A 24,672-nucleotide genomic window follows, 5' to 3' on the forward strand; every position below is an offset into this window, starting at 1 on the left:
AAAATACCAAAATTTTTTTGAAAAAACGATCAAGGTCGTCTTTTCAAAAAATTTGAAAAAGTTTCACAACATATATCACTCCCAGGGTATACGGTATATTCATTAGTTTTAATTCTATACATTAAGCTCTTTAACACGTTATACCTACAATTTTTTATATTTAAAATATTTTATATATACATATACACAGTGCTTTTTTTGTAAAAAAAAAAAATAGGTGCCGGTACTCATTCTTTGCTATCAGGAAAAAGTGAAAATTAAAAGGATATGAAAAGTACTCTAAAAAATTTTTTTCCCTGATATTTACTTTCGTAGTAATGTTTTTGGAATAAGAACAACAAATTTAGTATATTAATACAGTTTATTAAGTATAAATTTATTCAAGTATATATAGAAAAATAAGTAAAATGGGAATAAAATAAGTAAATAAATCGGTCAACTACTGAGTGCCGGGCACTCAGGATGACACGAATTGTCGTTAGTGTAGTATCTCAAATAGAGAGCTTTATGGTAACTGAAAAATGTTTCTAGTACCCCGGCTTGGCCTAAAACTTAGGAAATAACAGAAACGTGTCTATTTAAGTCTTTCCAGTTGTTGGAAATACCAAGGGTACGAGAAGCGACTCAGACTTCTTCCTGCAGAAGCGATTAAAGTCTTGGGAGAAGCGACTAGCAGGTGAGGATCCTGCAAGACTCCGCATAGGCGCCTCCCCACCACCGCTGCCTCAACACTGGCTCTCTGAGTACCTCCTTGCCGGGACAACCCCAGTTTTGAAAATTGTTAAAAAATACTTCTTGCACAAAATTTATAAATGACCTTTATAGAATTATTAACTAACTATTTAGCAACTTTTTTGTCACTAAAAGGAGAGTTACTTAGTAACAAGTAATATAAAAAAAAATTTTTTAAAGTCAATTCTTACTTAGGTCAACAAAGAATTTTATTTTAGTTAGCATTAGCATTAGTAGAGGCATTTGATGCAAGAAAGCAAGCTTATGCAGCATCAGCCAAAAAAAAAAAAAAACCCACTTCCACCTCACCCCTCTGTTCGTTCCAAATACCTGTCCAGCTGAGCCTTAAACTTATTTAGGCTATCAGCCTCCACCACAAGGGATGGAAGTCTGTTCCACCAACCAACCACCTGCTGGCTAAAGGCAAATTTCCTCACGTCTATCCTACATCTGTCTTTCCTCAATTTGAATTTATGCCCTCTCAGGTGATTTTTCTGAGCTAGAGGAAGAATCCCATCAGCATTGAGCATGCTTAAACCATTCAAGGCTTTATACACCTCTATCAGATCACCTCGCTGGTGCCTAGTCTCCAGACACTGTAATTTGCAAAACTTAAGCCTTTCTTCGTAAGAGCACCCCTTTGTTCCATTCACCAATCTTGTTGCCCTTCTCTGTACTCGTTCCAGCAGCTCTACATCCTTCTTGAAATGAGGCCTCCAGACCTGTATACAGTACTCTAGGTGTGGCCTGACCATTGCCTTATACAATGGAATAATCACCTCCTTATCCCTGCTGGAAAAATTCCTGTATATCATTGACAATACTCCATGAGCTACTCTTGCAGCCCGTCTGCACTGCTCAGAGAACTTCATATCTGCCTGCACAACCACCCCCAAGTCCCTTTCATTCTCTACCACTGTCAGTGTAGTACCACAGAGTTGATACGTTGCTCTGGGGTTGCTGTTTCCCATGTGTAGTACTTTACATTTGTCAATGTTAAACTTCATTTGCGACCTCTCAGCCCATCTGCTCAACCTTTCCAGATCCTGTTGCAGCAGCATAGTGTCAGTAGTGTCCTTGACAACCCTGCCACCCTTTGTATTGTCTGAAAACTTGGACATTAAGCTTGATATACCATCATCATTATCATTTATAAATACAGAAAACAATAATGGACCCAACACTGAGCCCTGAGGGACTCCACTAATAACATTAGTCCACGATGAGCAGTGTCCATTGATTACCACTCTCTGTCTTCTCCCCCTCAACCACCCCTTTATCCATAGCAGCAATTTGCCTCCAATGTCACACTGCTCCATTTTGTGTAGCAGTCTTCCATGTGCAACAGTATCAAAAGCCTTTCTAAAATCCAAGTATATAATGTCAAAGTTATTCCCTGCATCCAGTTCTTTTGTGACTGCATCATAATATCCAATCAAGTTGGTCAGGCAAGACTTCCCCTTAACAAAACCATGCTGTGTCTGAGCTATAACTGAAGTCGTGTCTAAATGATCCTGCAGTGCTTCTTTAACCAGTGCCTCCATTAATTTTCCTGGAACTGAAGTTAAGCTCACAGGTCTGTAATTACTTGTGTCAGCCTTTGATCCTCCTTTGTGAATTGGGGTCACATTTGCACATTTCCAGTCTATGGGTACCTCCCCGGAGTCCAAGGAAGCTCTCATAATTATGGCTAAGGGTTTGCTTACTTCCTTTGCTGCTTCCTTTAATATAACTGGATAGATCCCATCCACCCCAGGTGCCTTTCTTGTATTTATCTTCAACAGTTTCTCCTCCCCTTTACTCCCAGTTATTTCAAGATTCTCTAGCTTACTGCTAGAGTTGAATACACCTCTGGCATTCCCCTTGCTGAATAACTCCTCATGTGTGAATGTCGATGCAAAATATTCATTTAGTTTGTTAGCTACCTGAGCAGGATCATCAACAGTTGACCCATCAATATCAAGTGGACCAATCTGATTCATCCCCTTCCTTCTAGAGTTAACATAAGTAAAGAACTCTTTGCTGTTTTTCTTTGCATCCCTTGCCAAGGATTTCTCGTAATCTGCCTTTGCCTGCCTAACCTCCTTTGTAACTTGGTTGCATATCAACTTGTATCTATCATAGGCTTCTGTGTCATGTGTTAATTTGTAAGTATCCCATGCATTTTTCTTCTCTGCCATATGCCTCATTAGTTCATCTGACATACATTTTGGCCTAAACCTTGAACAATATTTCTTAGTTGGTATGTAAAGCCTAGTAGCTTCCAAGATAAGTTCTTTGAATGCTTCCCATTTTGAATTTGCTGTTGGTAACATCATCAGTTGGTCCCACTGTATAGAATTTAAATACTGTCTCAGTCCATCGTAGTCGCCTTTACGGAAGCAATAACCCTTCCCTTTACCCCTAATGGTAGTTACCTCTTTGAGTAGATCCCACTTCAGCACACTGATCACTGCCACCTAGTGGTTCGTTTATCTGCAGATTCTTAATGCATGAAGAATCACTGCTGATAATCAAATCAAGAGTATTACTCCCTCTAGTTGCCTCCCGAACATGCTGATGTAGAAAACAGTCATCCAATAAATCCACAAAAGCCCTGCTAGTGTGTGAGTAACCAGCCCCCAAATTCCAGTCAATATCTGGGAAATTAAAATCTCCCATTATAAGACTCTCTGATTTACTGGCCCACTCTATTTCCCTGTACAGTTCCTTATTATACTCATCAGAGTCATTAGGCCTATAGCACACTCCTACTCTCAATTTTGATCTCCCAATGCTTATGTCACACCAAACCGACTCAACACTGCACTGTCCGGCGATGTCGACTGGCTTCACTTCCTTGGATTTTATGTGTTTCTTAACTAATAGCATAACCCCTCCCCCCTTCCTATCCTGTCTATCCTTTCTGTAGACGTTGTACTCCCCAAATTGCAGTTCTGCATCCCTTATATCTGTGTGACACCACATCTCTGATATCCCAACAATATCTGCCCTTGATGTTTTGAGCAATACCTCAAATTCATCAAATTTATTTACTAAACTCCTAGCATTGGTGTACACGCAAGTATACCTGCACCTGTTTCTATTCTTAGCTACCCTAACACAACCCATTTTGTTCCCTCCTTGACTCCGACTAGAACCCAGAATGAAAAAAGAATCTGAAAAAGAAATTTTTTTCCAGCGATCTACATGCTTTGCCACTGATGGTATTTATTCCTAAATTTATATCCTGCTAAATATCTTATATTTATATCCTGCTAAATATCTAAATATCTTATATATAGTTACTTTTTATTAAATAATTACAATTAATATAAATATGTATATACATATGACAGAATCACAATATTAAGTGGCAAAATAGAACACGAATTTCCTTGCAATTTTCCATTTTCCTTTCTATATATGGTGTTGGACTATTATTTTTATTCACATGTTTCATTTTCCATTTTGTTCCCTCCTTGACTCCGACTAGAACCCAGAATGAAAAAAGAATCTGAAAAAGAAATTTTTTTCCAGCGATCTACATGCTTCGCCACTGATGGTATTTATTCCTAAATTTATATCCTGCTAAATATCTTATATAAGAGAAATTTTTTTCTCCCATATAAAACTAAAATTAATTAATTAAATTTAATTAATGAATTAATATTTGAAAAAACTGTATTAACATCAAGTGTCATCCACTACAAGTTTAAAAAAATGTATTTGAACTTGAGTGGATGAATAACAAAAATGTATCAAAAAATAATTGATTTTCGCAAGAATTGAACTCGCATTCTTCACCTTCACGTGAAAAATACTGAAATCCTTGCATTTTACCGATTGAGCTACTGCCTGTTGATTTCAATTTTATTCCTAAATTTATATCCTGCTAAATATCTTATATAAGAGAAATTTTTTTCTCCCTAAAATTAAAACTAAAATTAATTAATTAAATTTAATTAATGAATTAATATTTGAAAAAAACTGTATTAACATCAAGTGTCATCCACTACAAGTTTAAAAAAATTTATTTGAACTTGAGTGGATGAATAAAAAGTATTTTATTAATGATTGAAAATTTGACAAGATATATAAATATATATAGGGAGAGTGTGAACTAATAGTAGGAATTGAAAAAGAAGCACGCTATTGAAGTGCAACAAAAAAAAAGATTTTGAACTAATTTTAACACAAAAATAAATGATAGATGATTTCAATCGCAATAGTTTTTCCTTGATAAGCATCGAATAATGCATAGTTAATATGATTTTTAAATTTTCAGCTCCGTTAGGAACGGAAATAGAGGGGGGACACAAAAATTACTTACATTTTCCTGTCTGATGCCGCCATTTTTAATTTTAAAAATATTTTAAAATTATATTTTAAATATACTCATTGAGCTCTTTCCAATGGTGTAGCTATAGGTTGTGGACAACGTTTTTATCCCCCCACATTTACCCCCCCCCCTCCATTTCTCAGACAAATTTTTGTCAACAATGATCAATATGGCGTTATGTTGGCCCACTTAATGTGCAAACCCATGCAAAATTTCTAGTCAGTAGGTTCAGTGGTTCCAGAGATACAATGCTGTAACAGACGGACAGACAGGCAGACAACCGAGTGACATTTTAAGGGTCCTTCGTTAAACTATGGCCCCTAAAAATAATAAGTAAAAATAAATAACATAAGTAAAAATAATTTTATAATAAAGTTTTTGTAGAATATTCCAAATTTTTATTAAGTTCTCATCCAACACCCTATGCCAACTTCTTTTCTTCCTCTTTGTGTGTCTCTTGCTGAATGACCTTTCCGAAGCAGCCCCAAATTGACATATTTTGCGGGATTGAAGCGGGTCAGCGGTGGGCCTACAATTTTAAGAAACAGTAGTGAAGAAAGTGTTTTTGTCATCAAAAAAGCTCTGGTTGGGCTGACAATCAGATTCATTTGTGAAAATCCTCGTTCACGTTCACTCAATGAAACTGGTATCATACTCAGAGCATCCATCAAATTTTTCAATTCTTCCAAAACCATCTTTTCAAATAGGTACCCCCCGAAATCCACGAATTGCATTTAACTGTTACCTAATTGACAATTTTCTAACTTCATTTTCACCAAATGCCAACAATTCATGCTTAGAAGGTTTAATACCTTCGTTGTCTTCGTTTTCCTTCTCTCGTCATCGGTATTGTCACTAGTTCTTAATTTTGAATTTTTATTTATTTTTTTTTTTTTGAAAATGTCATTGTCATTCGGATATTCAGGTACTGTGACCATGTAAACAGAGATACGGAAAAATGTGGATAACACACTTCCGCGAAACAACAGATAATTATTTGTAGGGGTAAACGAAATTACTCCGTCCTAATTCTCGAACAGGGCGCTTACAGTTGCTTCATGAAGGTGTGCAACCTACGGTCCGCAAGGAAAGTTAAGTAAAAAAGCATTTTAAATTTTGTTAATTATGAAAAAAAATTCTCATTAAATGTTTTGTTCAGTAAATGTAATTGTGTATTGTACTTAATAAAATTTTCGAATATTTTCAATTTTACTTTTACACACAACAAGATATGGAAAATGTAACACACTAAAGAAATCTAACTTTGAGCTTTTTTGAATATGGCACCTGTACGGGAAAAGGTTGGACACCACGGCAGTAGAAGGTGGGCCAAAGTCCATTGGGAATACACCTTGATCTGCTCACTGTTGACCATCGCGACTTCTCTGTATGTGGGATAGGTGGTCGGATGTTTTACCACAGAGTAGTAACATATCTTACTTCTCTGTGGGTTTTACCATCATCATCATCAGCCATTTTCAATCCACTGCATGATGAAGGCCTCTACAGCAACTTTCCAGTTCCTTCCGTTTTGAGCACTGGCCATCTGTTTACTACCCACAAACTCATGAATTTCATCTATCCATCTCCGCCTTTGTCTTCCAGGTTTTCTTCTAGCTCCTCTTGGGTACCATTCTGTTATTTTCTTAGTCCATCTGTTATCATGTCTTTGAGCTATGTGTCCTGCCCAAGACCATTTTAGTTCTTTAGTTTTGATAAGAATGTCCTTTACTTGAGTTTCTGCCTAATCCATGTGTTTCTCTTCTTATCTAACAGTCTGATTCCCAATATAATTCGTTCCATTCTTCGCTGTGTAGTTCTCAGCTTCTCTTCCATTCTTTTGGCGAGTGCCCAAGTTTCACTTCCATAAGTCATGGTGGGGAGTATACATTGGTTCATTATTTTACGTTTCAGACAAACTGGAATATTGCTCTTCAGTATATGACTATATTTCCTGAATGCTATCCATCCAAAATTTATTCTTCTCTTGACTTCCAGCCATTTATCATTATTACAGCTAATAACTTGTCCCAGATAAGTATATGACTCCCCCTTTTCAATTACTGCTCCTTCAATCATTATTTCCCTTTCCGTGGCATACTTGTTCATCATTACTTTTGTTTTAGCCATATTCATCTTTAGGCCAAAATCCTTACTAACTGTGCATAACTGATTAAGATTTTCCTCTAATTCTTTGGGATCGTGGCTTATGACCACAATGTCATCTGCAAATCGTAAATGGTTTAGGTACTCTCCGTTCACATTGACTCCTTTCTGCGACCAGTCTAATCTTCTGAAAGCTTCCTCAAGGGCAGCAGTAAACAGCTTCGGAGATATTGTGTCTCCTTGTCGAACTCCTTTCTCGATTTTAAATTTGCTACTGTCTTTGTCTAGTCTAATAAAGGATGTAGCACTCTCATATATTTTCTTCAAAATCATAATATATGGAGTATCTATGCCTTGTCTTTCCAGTGCCCGAAACATTGCCTTATGCTGTATGGAGTCAAATGCCTTTTCATAATCCACAAATGCCAGGCATAATGGTGTTTTGTATTCATTTGCTTTCTCCATTAGCTGTGATATTACGTGAAGGTGATCCATAAAACGTGAAGGGTTTTACCAGGTACCACTAAATTATAGAATGGTAATCCCCTTAGCTCTCTTAATTCACTCAGCAGCACTAATTGCCTGAAGGCCAGAAATGCGAACAGTGCCTACTGAGTTAGTTCTTTCCTAACCTATTCGCCATATGAAAATTTTCTCACTCAATGGAAATTATTTTAAATGTAACTTCCAAGGGCAATTCAAAATAATTAAACAGAGGTCCGACTGAGCAATTTAGAATTATAAAAATGGTTATACAGTTTTATATAGAAAATATCTTAACAATAGACACTAAAAAACGTAAATTTAGTTAAATAATTTTAAGCTTATTTGAATAGTAGATAAACATGTAAAAAAAATTTACGGAATATTACAATTTTCGAAGTGCACTTCGAAATTTCACCTCAATAAGCTGCTTTAGTCTTTTTAATATGTCACACGTCACTGTTAATAAAGGTGCCGGTACGCTGTACCGTTGCATACCGTCAAAAAAAAGCTCTGCATATACACATTATGGCTGTAGGGTACGTTTTGCTACAGCAGTGTCCCTGATCCATAAGTTATGTTATTGTAATTCAGACTTATCTAATTTCAAACTTAATTCCCCCCCCCCCCCCATATCATTATAGCTTCTCTATATCATTATTCTTGATTATATAGCATTAGCATTAGTAGAGGCATTTGATGCAAGAAAGCAAGCTTATGCAGCATCAGCCAAAAAAAAAAACCCCACTTCCACTTCACCCCTCTGTTCGTTCAAAATACCTGTCCAGCTGAGCCTTAAACTTATTTAGGCTATCAACCTCCACCACAAGGGATGGGAGTCTGTTCCACCAACCAACCACCCGCTGGCTAAAGGCAAATTTCCGCACGTCTATCCTACATCTGTCTTTCCTCAATTTGAATTTATGCCCTCTCAGGTGATTTTTCTGAGCTAGAGGAAGAACCCCATCAGCATTGAGCATGCTTAAACCATTCAAGGCTTTATACACCTCTGTCAGATCACCTCGCTGGTGCCTAGTCTCCAGACACTGTAATTTGCAAAACTTAAGCCTTTCTTCGTAAGAGCACCCCTTTGTTCCATTCACTAATCTTGTTGCCCTTCTCTGTACTCGTTCCAGCAGCTCTACATCCTTCTTGAAATGAGGCCTCCAGACCTGTATACAGTACTCTAGGTGTGGCCTGACCATTGCCTTATACAATGGAATAATCACCTCCTTATCCCTGCTGGAAAAATTCCTGTATATCATTGACAATACTCCATGAGCTACTCTTGCAGCCCGTCTGCACTGCTCAGAGAACTTCATATCTGCCTGCACAACCACCCCCAAGTCCCTTTCATTCTCTACCACTGTCAGTGTAGTATCACAGAGTTGATACGTTGCTCTGGGGTTGCTGTTTCCCATGTGTAGTACTTTACATTTGTCAATGTTAAACTTCATTTGCCATCTCTCAGCCCATCTGCTCAACCTTTCCAGATCCTGTTGCAGCAGCATAGTGTCAGTAGTGTCCTTGACAACCCTGCCAACCTTTGTATCATCTGCAAACTTGGACATTAAGCTTGATATACCATCATCAATATCATTTATAAATACAGAAAACAATAATGGACCCAACACTGAGCCCTGAGGGACTCCACTAATAACATTAGTCCACGATGAGCAGTGTCCATTGATTACCACTCTGTCTTCTCCCCCTCAACCACCCCTTTATCCATAGCAGCAATTTGCCTCCAATGTCACATTGCTCCAATTTGTGCAGCAGCCTTCCATGTGCAACAGTATCAAAAGCCTTTCTAAGATCCAAGTATATAATATCAAAGTTATTCCCTGCATCCAGTTCTTTTGTGACTGCATCATAGTATCCAATCAAATTGGTCAGGCAAGACTTCCCCTTAACAAAACCATGCTGTGTCTGAGCTATATCTGAAGTCTTGTCTAAATGATCCTGCAGTGCTTCTTTAACCAGTGCCTCCATTAATTTTCCTGGAACAGAAGTTAAGCTCACAGGTCTATAATTACTTGTGTCAGCCTTTGATCCTCCTTTGTGAATTGGGGTCACATTTGCATATTTCCAGTCTATGGGTACCTCCCCTGAGTCCAAGGAAACTCATAATTATGGCTAAGGGTTTGCTTACTTCCTTTGCTGCCTCCTTTAATATAACTGGATAGATCCCATCCACCCCGGGTGCCTTTCTTGTGTTTATCTTCAACAGTTTCTCCTCCACTTTACTCCCAGTTATTTCAAGATTCTGTAGCTTACTGCTAGAGTTGAATACACCTCTGGCATTCCCCTTGCCGAATACCGTCATGCCGTAATAACTCCTCATGTGTGAATAAAGTGTGTGTGTACACACACACACACACACACACACACACACACACACACACACACACACACACACACACACAGGAATACCTCACATAGCATGGTCAATTCATGCCAAAAAATACCACGCTGATCGAGGTATTATTAGTATATATTTTAATGTAATGCATTCTGTCAATTTGATTATACAGGGTGTCTCAAAAATAATGGTACAAACGTTTAGGGGAGGTAGGTAACATCTAAAGGAATGTGAATCGCATAGGAACCCATAACCGGAAACATCACCGTAAGTCGGTAGATGGTGCTGTTCATCAGTTCGCGAGAGGGAAAATTTCAATGTTTTGTTCACGGATGAGGCTTATTTCACTCAGGAAGACTTATTCAATCAGAACAATACTCATGTGTGGTCTCACGACAACCCACACAGTGTCTGCACCCCCATGCGGCACAACATCGCTTCGCAATAAATGTGTGGGCAGGTTGGTCGGTGACTGCTTAGTCGGCCCATACCTGTTACCATCCTGCATGAACTCTGCTAAATATCAGATCTTTCTTGAACAAGTTCTACCAGGATTACTTCACGATGTTCCAGCAAATGTGAGACGCAACATTTGGTGTCAACATGACGGGGCACCTGCCCATTATGGAAGGTGTGTTTGTGACCATTTGAACAGGCGTTTTGGGCATCGATGGATTGGCCGTGGTGAACCCGTTGCCTTACCCCCACACTCACCTGATTTATCGAGCCTTGATTTCTTTCTCTCAGGGGGCCTCAAATCTATTGTGTATGAATCGCCTGTGGAGATGGGAATGGATCTCGTGGCAAGACTCGTCTGCACTGCTGCTACTGTCAAAGAAACTCCAGGTATGTTCAACCGTGTCCGCCAATCCTTGCTGCGTGGGTGTCACGCATGCATCAAGTCTCATGGTGGAACCTTTGAGCATCTGTTGTAACGTCATGAAATGCATCCGTCTCGTACTCCATTGTTAATATTATATCAAATAAATGAGTTTGCCACTAATTACTGTCTTGTCATTTCTGCTTCTTGTGCCTCTGCTACCACTTTCCCGTGACGTTTCCGGTTATGGGTTCTTATGCGATTCGCATTCCTTTAGATGTTACCAACCTCCCCTAAACATTTGTACCAATATTTTTGAGACTCCCCGTATGGGTCGAGTTGCAAAAATATATAGGTGTTTGTTTACTATAAATTCATGCACACGAAATTCTTGCAAAAAAAGAGAAACTAAAATAATAAAAATGAAAAATACTAGTAAATACAGTACAAATGATTTTTATTGCGGTATGTACATAACTAAAAGAATATAAGTGAAGTATATACTGTATTTTTATTTTGAAAAATAACTGATCAGCTTAGTTTGCAGTTTTTTTTCTTCTTTTTATCTGCATGCATCTCTTTATATCATCGAATGCCATTTTGCAATGCCTGCCTTACTTTCATACCTCATTCGATATTTGGATCTAGAAGAACACTCGGCGCCATTGCATTTCTTCTTTCCACTCATATTTGCGTATAAAGGTGTAACATTTTAAAAAAAATAATCTTTAATAAAAATGCAAGCAAAAAATATTTGTACAGCACAGCTTACGTACAATCAACGACCTCACCGCTCGGAATTTAGAGTGTTTACTAATTTTTCAAAGCTAGCAAAGTCCATATATGTATTGGGAGTTGTGACAGTCAGCATGGCCTTGAATCTATAATGCATTGGCCTATGTGCTGGCATTATAATACATACATACATATCAAATGTATTGGTGCATAACACAGTTAATTTTTTTTTCAATTTGTAAACCATGCTATAGTGAAACCTGCGCTGTTCGAAACTGCTTTATGCGAGGTATTCCTGTATATATATTACACAGGTCTTAAGGTATATAGGTGCCATCTCAGCATTCTGATGGGCATCTATGAGAGCTTGAAGTGTAGGGTAAATGTCCTCGAAGAAATTAATATGAGGGGCCCATCAAGCTCCCTGTTCAATGCAGAGCTTACTTTTATGCATCAGGCAACACAGAGGCAATCTCCAAGGCAGAATGCACTGGTTCCAAAGGAACTAGTTATTGTTGGTGACTCTATTGTCAGGGAGATGGGAATATACTATGCAAGAAATCTACCTAGTTATGTTAAAGGAGGCAGCAAAAGAATTAAGAAAACCCTTAGCCATCTTAGTTCTGAGAGCTTCTTTGGACTCAGGGGAGGTACCCATGGACTGAAGATGTGCAAATGTGACCCAATTCACAAAGAAGGATAAAGGGTGACACAAGTAATTATAGACCTGTTAGTTTAACTTCTGTTCCAGGAAAATTAATGGAGACACTGGTTAAAGAAGCACTGCAGGATCATCTAGACAAGACTTCAGTTATAGCTCAGACACAGCATGGGTTTGTTAAGTGGAAGTCTTGTCTGAATAATTTGATTGGATACTATGATGTAGTCACAAATTAACTGGATGCAAAGAATAACTTTGATATCCTATATTTGAATCTTACAAAAGCCTTTGATACTTTTGCAAATGAAAGACTCCTGCAGAAATTGGAGCAGTGTGGCATTGGAGGCAAATTGCTGCTATGAATAAAGGGATGGTTGAGTGGGAGAAGACAGAGAGTGGTAATCAATGGACACTGCTCTTCGTGGAGTAATGTTATTAGTGGGGTCCCTCAGGATTCAGTGTTGGGTCCATTGTTGTTTTCTGTATTTATAAATGATATTGATGATGGTATATCAGGCTTAACGTCCAAGTTTGCAGACTATATTGAAGTTGGCAGAGTTGTTAATGATGCTAATGACAGTACACTGCTGCAACAGGATCTAGGTTGTTCTAGTATCTAGAAACGTTCAGCAAATGGGCTGAGAGGTGGCAAATGAAGTTTAACATTGACAAATGTAAAGTACTACATATGGGAAGCAGTAATCCCAGAATAACGTATCAACTCTGTGGTACCATACTGACAGTGGTAGAGACTGAAAAGGACCTGGGGATAATTGTGCAAGCAGATATGAAGTTTTCCGAGCAGTGCAGACAGTCTGCAAGAGTTGCTCATGGTGTCTTGTCAATGATATACAGGAATTTTTCTAGCAGGGATAAGGAGGTGATTATCCTCTTATATAAGGCAATGGTCAGAGCTACACCTTGAGTACTGTATACAGGTCTGAAGGCTTCATTTCAAGAAGGATGTAGAGCTGTTGGAACGAATATAGAGATGGACAACACGATTAGTGAATGGAACAAAGGGTTGCTCTTATGAAGAAAGGCTTAAGTTTTGTAGATTACAGTGTCTGGAGACTAGGCACCTGCGAGGTGATCTGATTGAGGTGTATAAAGCCTTGAATGGTTTGAGCATGCTCAATGCTGATGGAATTCCTTCTCTTGCTCAGAATAAACACCTGGGAGGGCATAAATTCAAATTGAGGAAAGACAGATGTAGGATAGATGTGCGGAAGTTTGCCTTTAGCCAGTGGGTAGTTGGTTGGTTGGTGGAACAGATGCATCCTTTGTTGTGGAAGTTGATAGACTAAATAAATTTAAGGCTGAGCTGGACAGGTATTTGGAATGAACAGGGGGATGAAATGGGAGTTTTTTTTTTTTTTTTTGTCTGATGCTGCATTAGCTTGCTTTCTTGCATAATATGCCTCTACTAATGCTAATGTTTAAAAATGAGCAGTTGTGCAGAGCGGGCCAGCAAATCAGAATGTCTTATAATGGGCGATTTTAACTTTTCAGATATCGTCTGGAACTTGTGGTTGGTCACTCACACACTAGCAAGACTTTTGTGGATTTATTTTGGTTTTTTATTTATTTTGGATTTATTTATTGTGTATTTATTTTGTGGATGACTGTTTTCTACAGCAACATGTTTGAGAGGCAACCAGAGGAAGTAATACTCTTGATCTGATTATCAATAGTGATTACTTGTGCATTAAGAATTTGCAGATAAAGGAACCACAGTGTGACAGTGATCACAATGTACTCATGTGGGAATTAAGGATGTAACTAGCATCAAGGCTAAAGGGAAGGGCTATTGTTTTCATACAATTGACTACAGCGGTCTCAGCCTGTTTTTAAATTTTGTACAGTGAGAAAAACTGATGGTTGAATTCTAAATGGAAAGCCTTCAGGGACTTAATTTTGGAGGCTACTAGGCTTTTCATTCCAACTAAGAAATACTGTTCGAGGTTCAGGCCTAAATGGATGTCAAATGAACTATTGAGGCTCGTGGCATTGAAGAAAAATGTATGGGATGCGTATAAAGTATCAGGGGACACAGAAGCCTATGGCTGATGTAAACTGGTCTGTAATTAAGTCACAAAGGAGGTTAGGCAGGCGAAGGCAGATTACGAGAAATCCTTGGCAAAGGATACAAAGAAAAACAGCAAAGAGTTCTTTACTATGTAAACTCTAGAAGGAAAGGGATGAATCAGATTGGACCACTTAACATAGATTGGTTGACTATTGATGATCATGCTCAGGTAGCTGATACACTAAATGAGTATTTTGCATCTACTTTTACACATGAGGAGTTATTCAATGAGGGGAGTGCCAGAACTTTATCAAACTCGAACAGGGAGCTAAGTGATTTTGCAATAACTGGGAGCAAAGTGGAGGAGAAATTGTTGGAGTTTAATATAAAAAAAGCACCTGGGGTGGACTGGATCTATCCAGTTATATTAAAGGAGGCAGCAAAGGAATTAAGCAAACCCTTAGCCATAATTAGCAGAGCTTTCTTGGACTCAGGAGAGGTACCCATGGACTGGAGATATGCAAATGTGACCCCAAATTCACAAAGGGAGACCCAGGTAATTACAGACCTGTTAGTTCTGTTCCAGGGAAATTGATGGAGGCACTGGCTAAAGAAGCATTACAGGATCATCTAGACAAGACTTCCGTTATAGCTCAGACAGAGCATGGGTTTGTTAAGGGGAGTCTTGTCTGACCAATTTGATTGGATACTATGATGTAGTCACAAAGGAACTGGATGCAAAGAATAATTTTGATATATATTTGGATCTTAGAAAGGCTTTTGATACTGTTGTACATGGAAGACTGCTGCACAAATTGGAGCAGTGTGGCATTGGAGGCAAATTGTTGCTATGGATAAAGGGATGGTTGAATAGGAGAAGACAAAGTGGTAATCAATGGATACTGTTCTTCGTCGACTAATGCTATTAGTGGAGTCCCCCCGGGGTTCAGCGTTGCGTCCATTGTTGTGTTCTCTATTCATCAATGATATTGATGATGGTATATCAGGCGTAATGTCAAAGTTTGCAGACGATACGAAGGTCAGAAAGGTTGTTACTGACACTAATGACAGTACGCTATTGCAACAGGATGTAGAAAAGTTTAGTTTAGGGGCCTCCGTAGCCAGGTGGGAAGGAGCAGTGCGTAGCACACACTTCTTGATTAGACCGGTGTTCAAGCCCATCACCACCAAATACGGAAGGTGCGGAAAGGTCAAGGAATGACCACCGCATATCCCAGAGCAATATGGCTTTAGTTGCTAATGCTCCTAAAAAACCAAACAACAACAACGTAGAAAAGTTTAGCAGATGGGCTGATAGGTGGAAACTGAAGTTTAACATTGACAAATGCAATGTACTGCATATGACTAGCAATAACCCAAGAGAAACCTACTAACTGTGTGGTACTGCTCTCAAGAAAGTGGAAAAGACCTGGGGGTAATTATGCAGTCAAATATGAAGTTTGCTGTGCAGTGCAGACAGGCTGCCAAGGCAGGTCATGTAGTCTTGTCAATGATAAATAGGAATTTTGTTAGCAGAGACAGGGATGTGATCATCCTGTTTTACAAAGCAATGGTCAGGCTACACCTAGAGTACTGTGTTACAGGTCTGGAGGCCTCATTTTGTTCTGTTTATTTGTGTAGCTAATGAACTAGATGGAAGGATTCACTAATGATTAGATGCTGTAAATAGTTAACAAGATTAGTTGGTCAAGGTCTCCCCTTAACAAATCCATACTGTTATTCCTGTATGACTGCATTCCCATCAAGATGATCGTTTATTACTACTTTGATAACTGACTCCATTATTTTTGCACTTCTTCTTTGGCAAATAGTATATCGCCGATATGTAGTGACATCCTCTGCATCCAAGGATGCTCTTATTATTGAATAAAGGTTTGTTTTTATGGAGTCTTGTCCATGATATGTAGGAATTTTGCTAGCAGGGAAAATGAGGTGATTATCCCATTGTACAAGGCAATGGGCATCCCAAACCTTGAGTCTGTTTACAGGTCTGGAGGCCTCATTTTAGGAAGGATATAGAGTTGCTATAATAAGTACAAAGAAGGGCAACAAGATTGATGAAGGGAACAAGGGGGTGCTCTTACCAAGAAAGGCTTAATTTATGCATGCAGCACCTGGAGACTAGGCACCTGCAAGGTGATATGATATGATAGAGGTGTATAAGACCTTAAACGGGTTGAGCAGGCTCAATGCCGATGGGATTCTTCCTCCTTCTCAGATTAAGAACCTGAGGAGGCATAGATCAAATTGAGGAAAGACAGTTGTAGAATAGATGTGCAGAAATTTGCCTTTAGCTAGCAGGTAGTTGATTGGTGGAACAGACTTCCATCTTTTGTTGTGGAAGTTGATAGCCTAAATAAATTTAAGGCTGAGCTGGACAGGCACTTGGAATGAATGGAGGGGTGAAATGGGAGAGTTTTTTTTTGGCTGATGCTGCATAAGATTTCTTTCTTGCATTGTATACCTCTGCGAATGCTAATGGTAATCCATATACCTTATATTGTAGCTGAAGCACTGGATATTGTTTGATTGTTTGTTTTTTTACGCATTGATTGGAGGAATGAATGAGCAGAAATGAAAGGTTTTCAGTTCATGTATAAAAGTTGATCTTTTAGAAGCTCATTATTTTGTTATCAGTTTATTAAATATACACATGTATTATTTCTGTTTGCTTATTATATTAGTTACAGCAGAAACATGAAATACATGTTATATTTCAATTATTATTAAAATTTAAGTAGAAATAAAATACATTTGAGCGTGTACAGAGAAGAGCAACACGATTGGTGAGGGGAATGAAGGGATTCTCTTACCAAGAGAGGCTTAAGTTCTGCAAATTGCAGTGGCTGGAGACTAGGCACCTGCGCGGTGATCTGATTGAGGTATATAAGGCCTTGAATGGGTTGAGCACACTGAATTCTGATGGGATACTTCCACTTGTTCAGATTACGAACCTACGGGGACATAAGTTCAAATTAAGAAAGGACAGATGTAGAATAGATGTGCGGAAATTTGCCTTTAGCCAGCGGGTGGTTAATTGCTGGAACAAACTTCCATCTGTCATTGTGGAAGTTGATAGGTTAAATAAATTTAAGGAGGAACTGGACAGGTATTTGGAGGGAATGGTGTGATTTTTTTTTTTTTTTTTTGGCTGATGCTGCATAAGCTCCTACACTTGCTTTCTTGCATCATGTGCCACTACTACTACTACTACTACATTAAGAAATCATAATATTAGCATACTACAATTTTGAGATAGTTGCTATTTATTTATTCCATTACAAAGCATGAAATAAGTGTTTCATTTCATGTGTTGTCATTACAAAATGTTGAGTGAATATTAGGCAGTGAGTTGAAGTTAGTTACCTTTGTATATTATTAATTATATACTTTTCATTGTTTAATAAGAAAAAAAAAAATCCAAAAAACTCAAAACACACACTTTAAATGTAATGCATACATTACCTAACTTGTTTTCTATTGGGAATACATAAAAAGCACTGTTATATAACACACAGGTTATATACTGGTATGTCCATCACTTTAAACATCTGCAAATAGCATTACACTCTATTTTGAATTGTATAAGGTGATACACATATTTACATAAAGTTGATGTTTTGAACAATGCTAATTTTTTTATCATACTTATTGTCTAGCATGCCTGAGCAGAAATGACTTCATGAGTGCTTGAGGTCCTAACTGTTATGGTGCATGGAATTTAGAAATGTATCTGGAGATTTTAGTGGTAATAGTAATAGAGGCATGTGATGCAAGCATATGAGCTTATGTAACATCAGCCAAAAATAAAAATAAATAAATAAAAAATAAAAAAAATTCATTGACACAACCATTCCCTCTAAAAGTTTGTCCAATTCCTCCTTGAATTTATTTAAGCTATCAACTTCCACAATGACAGATTTTGTTTTTATTTCTTATAGAACATCCACATGAGATATTGTGCTCCAATTTTGAATTCATATAGAAATTTTAATTTAATATATAATTTATATATATCTTTTATATAAAGTTTAATAAAAAATATTTTTATCTTATTTATACATGTGTACATAAAATACTTGTATCTTATTTAAATATGCTTTTTCCTGTTTGTATTGTACAGTATAAGATTCATATTCATTACAGGAATAAAGATCCCATTTTTCGTCTTGCAACAAAGCTTCTGCCTGAAGAAGAAGGAACAAAGACTAGACAAAACCTAGTGCCTTTTATAGTAGAAAGAAATAGCCAGGCACGTGTTCCTGATTTTAAATATCTTAATAATACAGTGTTTGACGACCATAGTTATGCAAGAACTGATATTTTTGGCAATTCTAATGATAAAAGTGATATACTTTACAAAACCGAAGATCTTGAAGTTCAAAATGAAGAAAAATCAATTTCTTCAACTGCCAAACATTCCATTTCTCAAAGTCATCTTCATTGCTGTGATATTTGTCCATCTGTACAAAATGACAGTATTGCATTTAACAAAGAACAAGAAATAAATAGTAAATACAAAATCCACTTTGAGGTTCAGGACCAGGAGGTAAAGGAGTCTTCACAGAATGAAAATAGTGCAGTGTGTAGAAAGACTCAACTTTCTGGATGGTATGGAAAGGGATATGCAAAATGGAAGAAAACAAGAAGAAAGAAATTGTGATGACTGATATTAGATTAGGAGAGTTGCTTAGTATATAGATAATACATATGTATCTGCATACTGCCTTTTTCAGGTAAATGTATAACATAAGAACATTAATTTAAACTGCTTATTGTATCTACTTAACTAGATACAAATACTAATTCTTAATAAACCCTTTTGTAATTTAAAAATTAACATACCTGTAATTATTTTATAAGTACATTATGAGAATGATACTGTCTGTTTTTACCAACCACAGAAAACTTTTTTGATAAATATTTTAACACAAAGAAACTTCATATTGAAAATTTCATATGAGAATTTCAATTGGTTCTAGGAGAAAGGTTTATTACCGAACAGAAATTTGTAATATAGTATCCATTGAAAGGCATCTTGCTGAAAAGTCATTGCCTCTATAATTATTAGAACGATTCTCAAAATTTTATCATGTAACTTCCCTTTCCTGCAAAAACCCCTCCTGTTCTTTTCACCATCCTGTTACCATCAGGGCCAAGAAACTTAATTTTCTGCATGCTTTCATTAAGCATAAATTAAATTACTTTTTAATTGTATTTTTTGGCAGTTGTCATGACCTCCCAAGAAATGGCCTGAGGTTGGTTGGAGTTTTTGCTTCATTGACTACTTTGGTTGTAAGTAATTCTGAAAATGTGAGTCACGATCCTCTTCCTGAGAATTGTAACCCAAAGTTTCAGAATTATTAATTTACGACAAGCATACCACATTTTTTGCATATGAGTGTATGTGATATAAATTCTACAATACTTGTATAAATTCTACAAGGAATTTATCATTTAGCACTCATTATTGTGAGTTTTTTTTTTTAATACTTAACTGTTTATGAAACCTTAGTTAAAAATATTAATTCTGATAAATTGCTTGATTCATATGCGTTGGGATATACAGAAATATGTTTTTATGTAAGATTTGAAGTATTCTAAATTGGTCTATACAGTGTATATCTACTTCAAAAATCCATTTGAGAGCTATTGATCTCATACAAGTTTTAAATCACTGTATCTTGCATGTATACAATTAGTCAGAGCCTTCTTCATTAAAATCCTAGTGAATTAATAATTATAACATTTAATTATTAAGTAAAACTTATGCTGGTAAGGCTGAAATATGGTGTAATTCTTTTAATAAATGTAATTGACATAAATGTGATGACAAAATGTATCATGCGTTTTGTACCTTTGTAGATTGAAATGAGTGGCAACAGTAAGATATTATGAAGAAAGATATTATGAAAACCATGGCAAACTGCTTTCCCACTACTGCAGCTTCTTGCTGTGTGCTCAGTAAACAGAGAATGTGTGTGTGCAGTCAGTCAGTTGTCAATTGACAAGGTTTCCTCCACACTTGGCCAGCAGCCTTCTGATACCTGTGATGCAAAATGTGAATTGTTACGAATGGGTGCTTACTGCTGGCAGCTTTACACTGTGCTCAGTAAATGGAGAATTCATGTGATTGGTCATTTGTCTGTTAACAAGATTTTCCCCTGTGTGCTTGGCCAGCAGTCTTCCAGTACCCATGAAAACAAAATTCAAATGGTGATAAATGAAGAACAGTGGGACACACTCAGCACCTTAATGTTAGTTCATTTATACAGAAAATACAACTGGCCACTTTGCATATTTCCCCTACTAGATCTTAATGAACTTAATAAATTTTTTGTAAACATTTAATGCTTTATTGCTTTTATGTTTTAAAGTTTTACTGTGTGTTCCTTAGGGAACCTGAAAGCATTAAATGGGAACAAATACACTCCTCATTAGTAAAAACACGTTACTGTAATCGAAGGTGAATCTAATAGCTTACTAATTAATTGCTGTGAATAATTACTTTGAAGAAATTTCCAGAGAAAATGAAACTATTATTGATTTTTTTTATGAAAAGTAAGCTGATGAAACCAGAATTGTTCTGTTTCTTTTGCAGCAGTAATTTTGATCTGATAAGGTCACAAAAGCACATACCAGAAAGCAATGTCATTGTTGTTAGAAATGCAATAAATAAGTTTCATTACTGAAAGATAGCTTATGGAAAATGAAAAACTTTTATTGGCACAAATATTGCATATTATTTACTTTTGGTCAACTTATACACCATTGTTATACACCACTAACAATGACACAATTCAGTTAGGAATTTTGAAGGTAACCATCATTAAATATTATGAGAAACAGAGATTATTTGTGAACTGCAATTATTCAAATAACTAATTAAGTTGGGAGGATGGGAAAAATATGTAGAGCTGGATGAAACAGTGTTAATAAGAGTAAAAATCACAGAAAATGAAATTTAATAACTAAAATGCATTGGATGTTTGGGAGTCAAAATCAATATACACAACATTTGTGAAAATTGAAATGCCAGAACACTCCATTGGATTATTTGTAAAGTAGTTGGAAAAAAAAAGAAACACTACAACAATATCAGATGAAGGCAGGATGTAATGGGATCAGAGATTTGATAAATAAGAATTACCAACATCTAACAATGAAGCATAAAGAACATTTTGTGGATCTACACACAGAAGCATGCACTAGTAATATCAAAGCCTACTGGAAGATACTGAAGCTGTGATGAAAAGATTAAATGACAACTGTGATGAAAAAAACAAGTTTAAAAGTCACAAATGAATATTTATGGGAAAAATTTTGAAAAACAATTTTCAAACTATTGTTATATACATTGCTGAAGACAATTCATTTTAAATGTATGTTCCTCAGGAAATTTGTTCTTTAAATTGATTTTTTTTTCTTGGAAATGGCATAGAAGAATTAGAACCATTCCATTTCATTCTCATTCATATGTTGTTCCTTTCCATAATTTTCACATTCACAGGTTGTGACATTAACCCCATACCTATATCATAATTGCATTTTATGATGTTAGTTCATATTAGACGGTATTAAATGTGTTTTTGTGCACTGATAAAGTAGAATGTGATGGAGCGAATGTTGTGGTCTGGGACTCGCTTATACAACATTATCAGTTGCGTAAGTGGTAAAAGTCAGGAACTGTGATTTATATGACCCACAGTTCCAGATTTTTTTTTTACAACAGCATATGGGCGAAAACTACCCCCCCCCCCATAAAATATTAATTTTAACAATTACATGGATTGTGTACTATTTCTCTTTTGTTTTGCCCTTTTATGAACGTTGGAACCATAATTTACTTGTATAATGGTATCAGTTATGCGGGTTATGTAAACTCAAAGTAAATTTACAGTTTCAAACTTTTATACAAAGTCAAAGAGAAAGGAGGGGAGAGAGGAATGGTACTCCTCCTGTATCTCACTGCTAAAATGAATATATATCTATTAAATATACTAAATATAACATCAAGTAAGTTTATGGTACCTGACATTTGCTGCAAAGTTAAGTAGCCCCTGTGCCACTTGATAAAAATCAACAGTATTCAGTGGCTGAAAGAACTAGATATTGAGTAGAATGCTCAAACAGCTATTTAAAGAAAAGCCTGCCAGGTGATGACAACAGCATAAAATTAACATTGTGCATCGTAATAGCTAATGACATTATTCAACAATGGAGGTGGGCATAATAAACAATACACTAATCAACACTTGGGCATAGCAGGTTATAAACTGATTGGCATGGAGGCATAACAGACCATAACATGATATGTTAAAGTGGTTGATCGATATAGTGATTTTAAACAATCGGCACTTAATGAGGAATCAGTTTACGAGTTGCCAAAGTTTGCCCTGGTTTTTATAGTTTCTTTCTGTACCTCTGCCAAATGGGCTTAACTGAATGTATGAATGTAAAGCATGAATAATATTAAATTTTTTTGGATTGGCTACAAACATTATGCATATGTGCATAACAATACAAAAGTAATCCTTTGTGAATTCCTCTTGGGTGGAGGTGAAGAGGATTCAACCTGTTTTCAGCTAGTTGTCCATTGTTGTTAATCTGTAGTAGCACGAGACATTTGAAATACCACTAATGGTGCCTGATATCTAGTGCCTGAGGCAGATTTTATTAAATGTTCATCGGTTATGTATTGCCATATTTTCTGAAATCCAAGGAAGATTTTAGGGGTAGTCTGCAGTTATAGTCTATTTGTGAAAATGCTTTCTGCATTTTACACTTCTGAAAGGTAATAAAAATTTAAAGTCCTTTACTTTCAGGGATTCCCTGAAAGTAGTCTTCTTCCCTTATAAAATGTGGAGTGCTACCAAATCATAAATTTGGATGCTGTATTTTAAAAACAGTTTAGACTATGTTCTAGTAATGACTAGAGCATAGCAAACATAAACGTTTTAGTACTGAGGAAGATGTTAATAACTGTGCTTAACAATTATTAACATCTGAAAGGGATAAGGTACATTATTTACATTCTGGTGTTAGTTTTAATATTTCTGCAGACTCTCCCTAATGTTTTTTTTTTTTTTTTTTTTTTTTTTTCTGGCTGATGCTGCATAAACTTGCTTTCTTGCATCATATGCCTCTACTAATGCTAATGTTATCAGTAAATTTTCCAGTTGCTTTGTGTGATTTACTGATTTGGGGTATAGGATCACATCTGATCTTCAGCTTTGATTAATAAATTGTTTTAGCTGTTTCATATTATGCAGTATCCTTAACATACACTTTCCCTACATTTATATACCCACTTATATTAATATGGGGGTGCTAGTATCCAGGCAGCCTAAACTTTTTATATGAGTTCATAGCAATTAGGGAACACACATTTGTATCCTATATTGCTGTGAAATTTCTTCTGCCCAAAAATTCATTTGAGTGTTTCAATTGTATTATATTTTTCAGTATGGAGACAAACATTGTCAGCATCTTTGAAATCCATGTTTTGCTTCACTCCCTTTTTGCAAGCAAAGGTGCTTATGAAAGCCTGGCTCCACTGCCATCATAGATGTTAATTTCTTGTGAGATTTCATGCAAAAAATTTACGAATTTTCCAGATTAGAATTCTCAATTTTATTAATGTTCGCATCATTGGCTGCTGTTTGTAGCTGTGCAGCACTGGCTCATTTCTGCCTTCAAATCCCTTCCACCATTCAAACACCTGTACTTTTTTGACAGTGCATCAGTTTCAGACTGTCCTTCAAATATTCAACGAATATCAGATTTTGATTTCTTTTGGCAAAAAATTAGATTAAACATTAATATAATATGTTAAAGTGGTTAATGGACATAGTGATTTTAAACAATCTGCACTTAACATTGTTGATGCCCACCTTTTTACTAATATCTATGGATGCAGATCATCTTATGGTATGACTAAATGCTTGTGCATAGTACATTTGTTATTTGTCATTTGAGTGAGCTTCCATCGTAAGTTGCCACTTGGGTTCTCACCCATATGAAACTTAGTTCTCATTCGTATTTCTTCAACTATCAATCTAGTAGGTTATTATTTAGAAACACAAAGACCAACTGGTCAACTCAAAAGGCAAACAAGTTAATTGACCATTTGGCCTTGTGGTGGGGATGGACCAATCACACCCCCACCACGAGTTACCGTCCCCACCATGAGGAGGTAGGTCTCTACTTCTAACTGGGCATCGCCCTGCTTCTAAAATATGCAACTTTGACAAATTGCAAAAAAGTACCCAAAACTATTTCTATCATTAAACAATTCCTTTAAGTTATTTTCAGTAAGAGTTAAGTTGCTCCAGCTGTACTCTAATGTCTTCATAACATGGACAATCTAGCATCATGTGGAAGCCAGTTTCTGGCTCTCTGC

General features: G+C 36.6%; 1 protein-coding gene across 1 annotated transcript in view; it reads left to right on the forward strand.

Annotated features, from left to right (window-relative positions):
* The window catches only part of Sirt7 (sirtuin 7), a 177,318-nt gene extending 153,553 nt beyond the window's left edge, over window positions 1–23,765 (forward strand). The window contains exons 9-11 of the mRNA XM_090386586.1: window positions 18,417–18,881; window positions 19,499–19,583; window positions 23,736–23,765. Of these exons, the coding sequence (XP_090242712.1) occupies window positions 18,417–18,881; window positions 19,499–19,583; window positions 23,736–23,765 (580 nt within the window). The remainder of the gene's footprint in view (window positions 1–18,416; window positions 18,882–19,498; window positions 19,584–23,735) is intronic.
* The last annotated feature ends 907 nt before the right edge of the window (window positions 23,766–24,672 follow it).

Source organism: Mastigoproctus giganteus, chromosome 12, assembly GCF_048544385.1.
Source record: "Mastigoproctus giganteus isolate SK-2022 chromosome 12, ASM4854438v1, whole genome shotgun sequence".
Classification (NCBI taxonomy): domain Eukaryota; kingdom Metazoa; phylum Arthropoda; class Arachnida; order Uropygi; family Thelyphonidae; genus Mastigoproctus; species Mastigoproctus giganteus.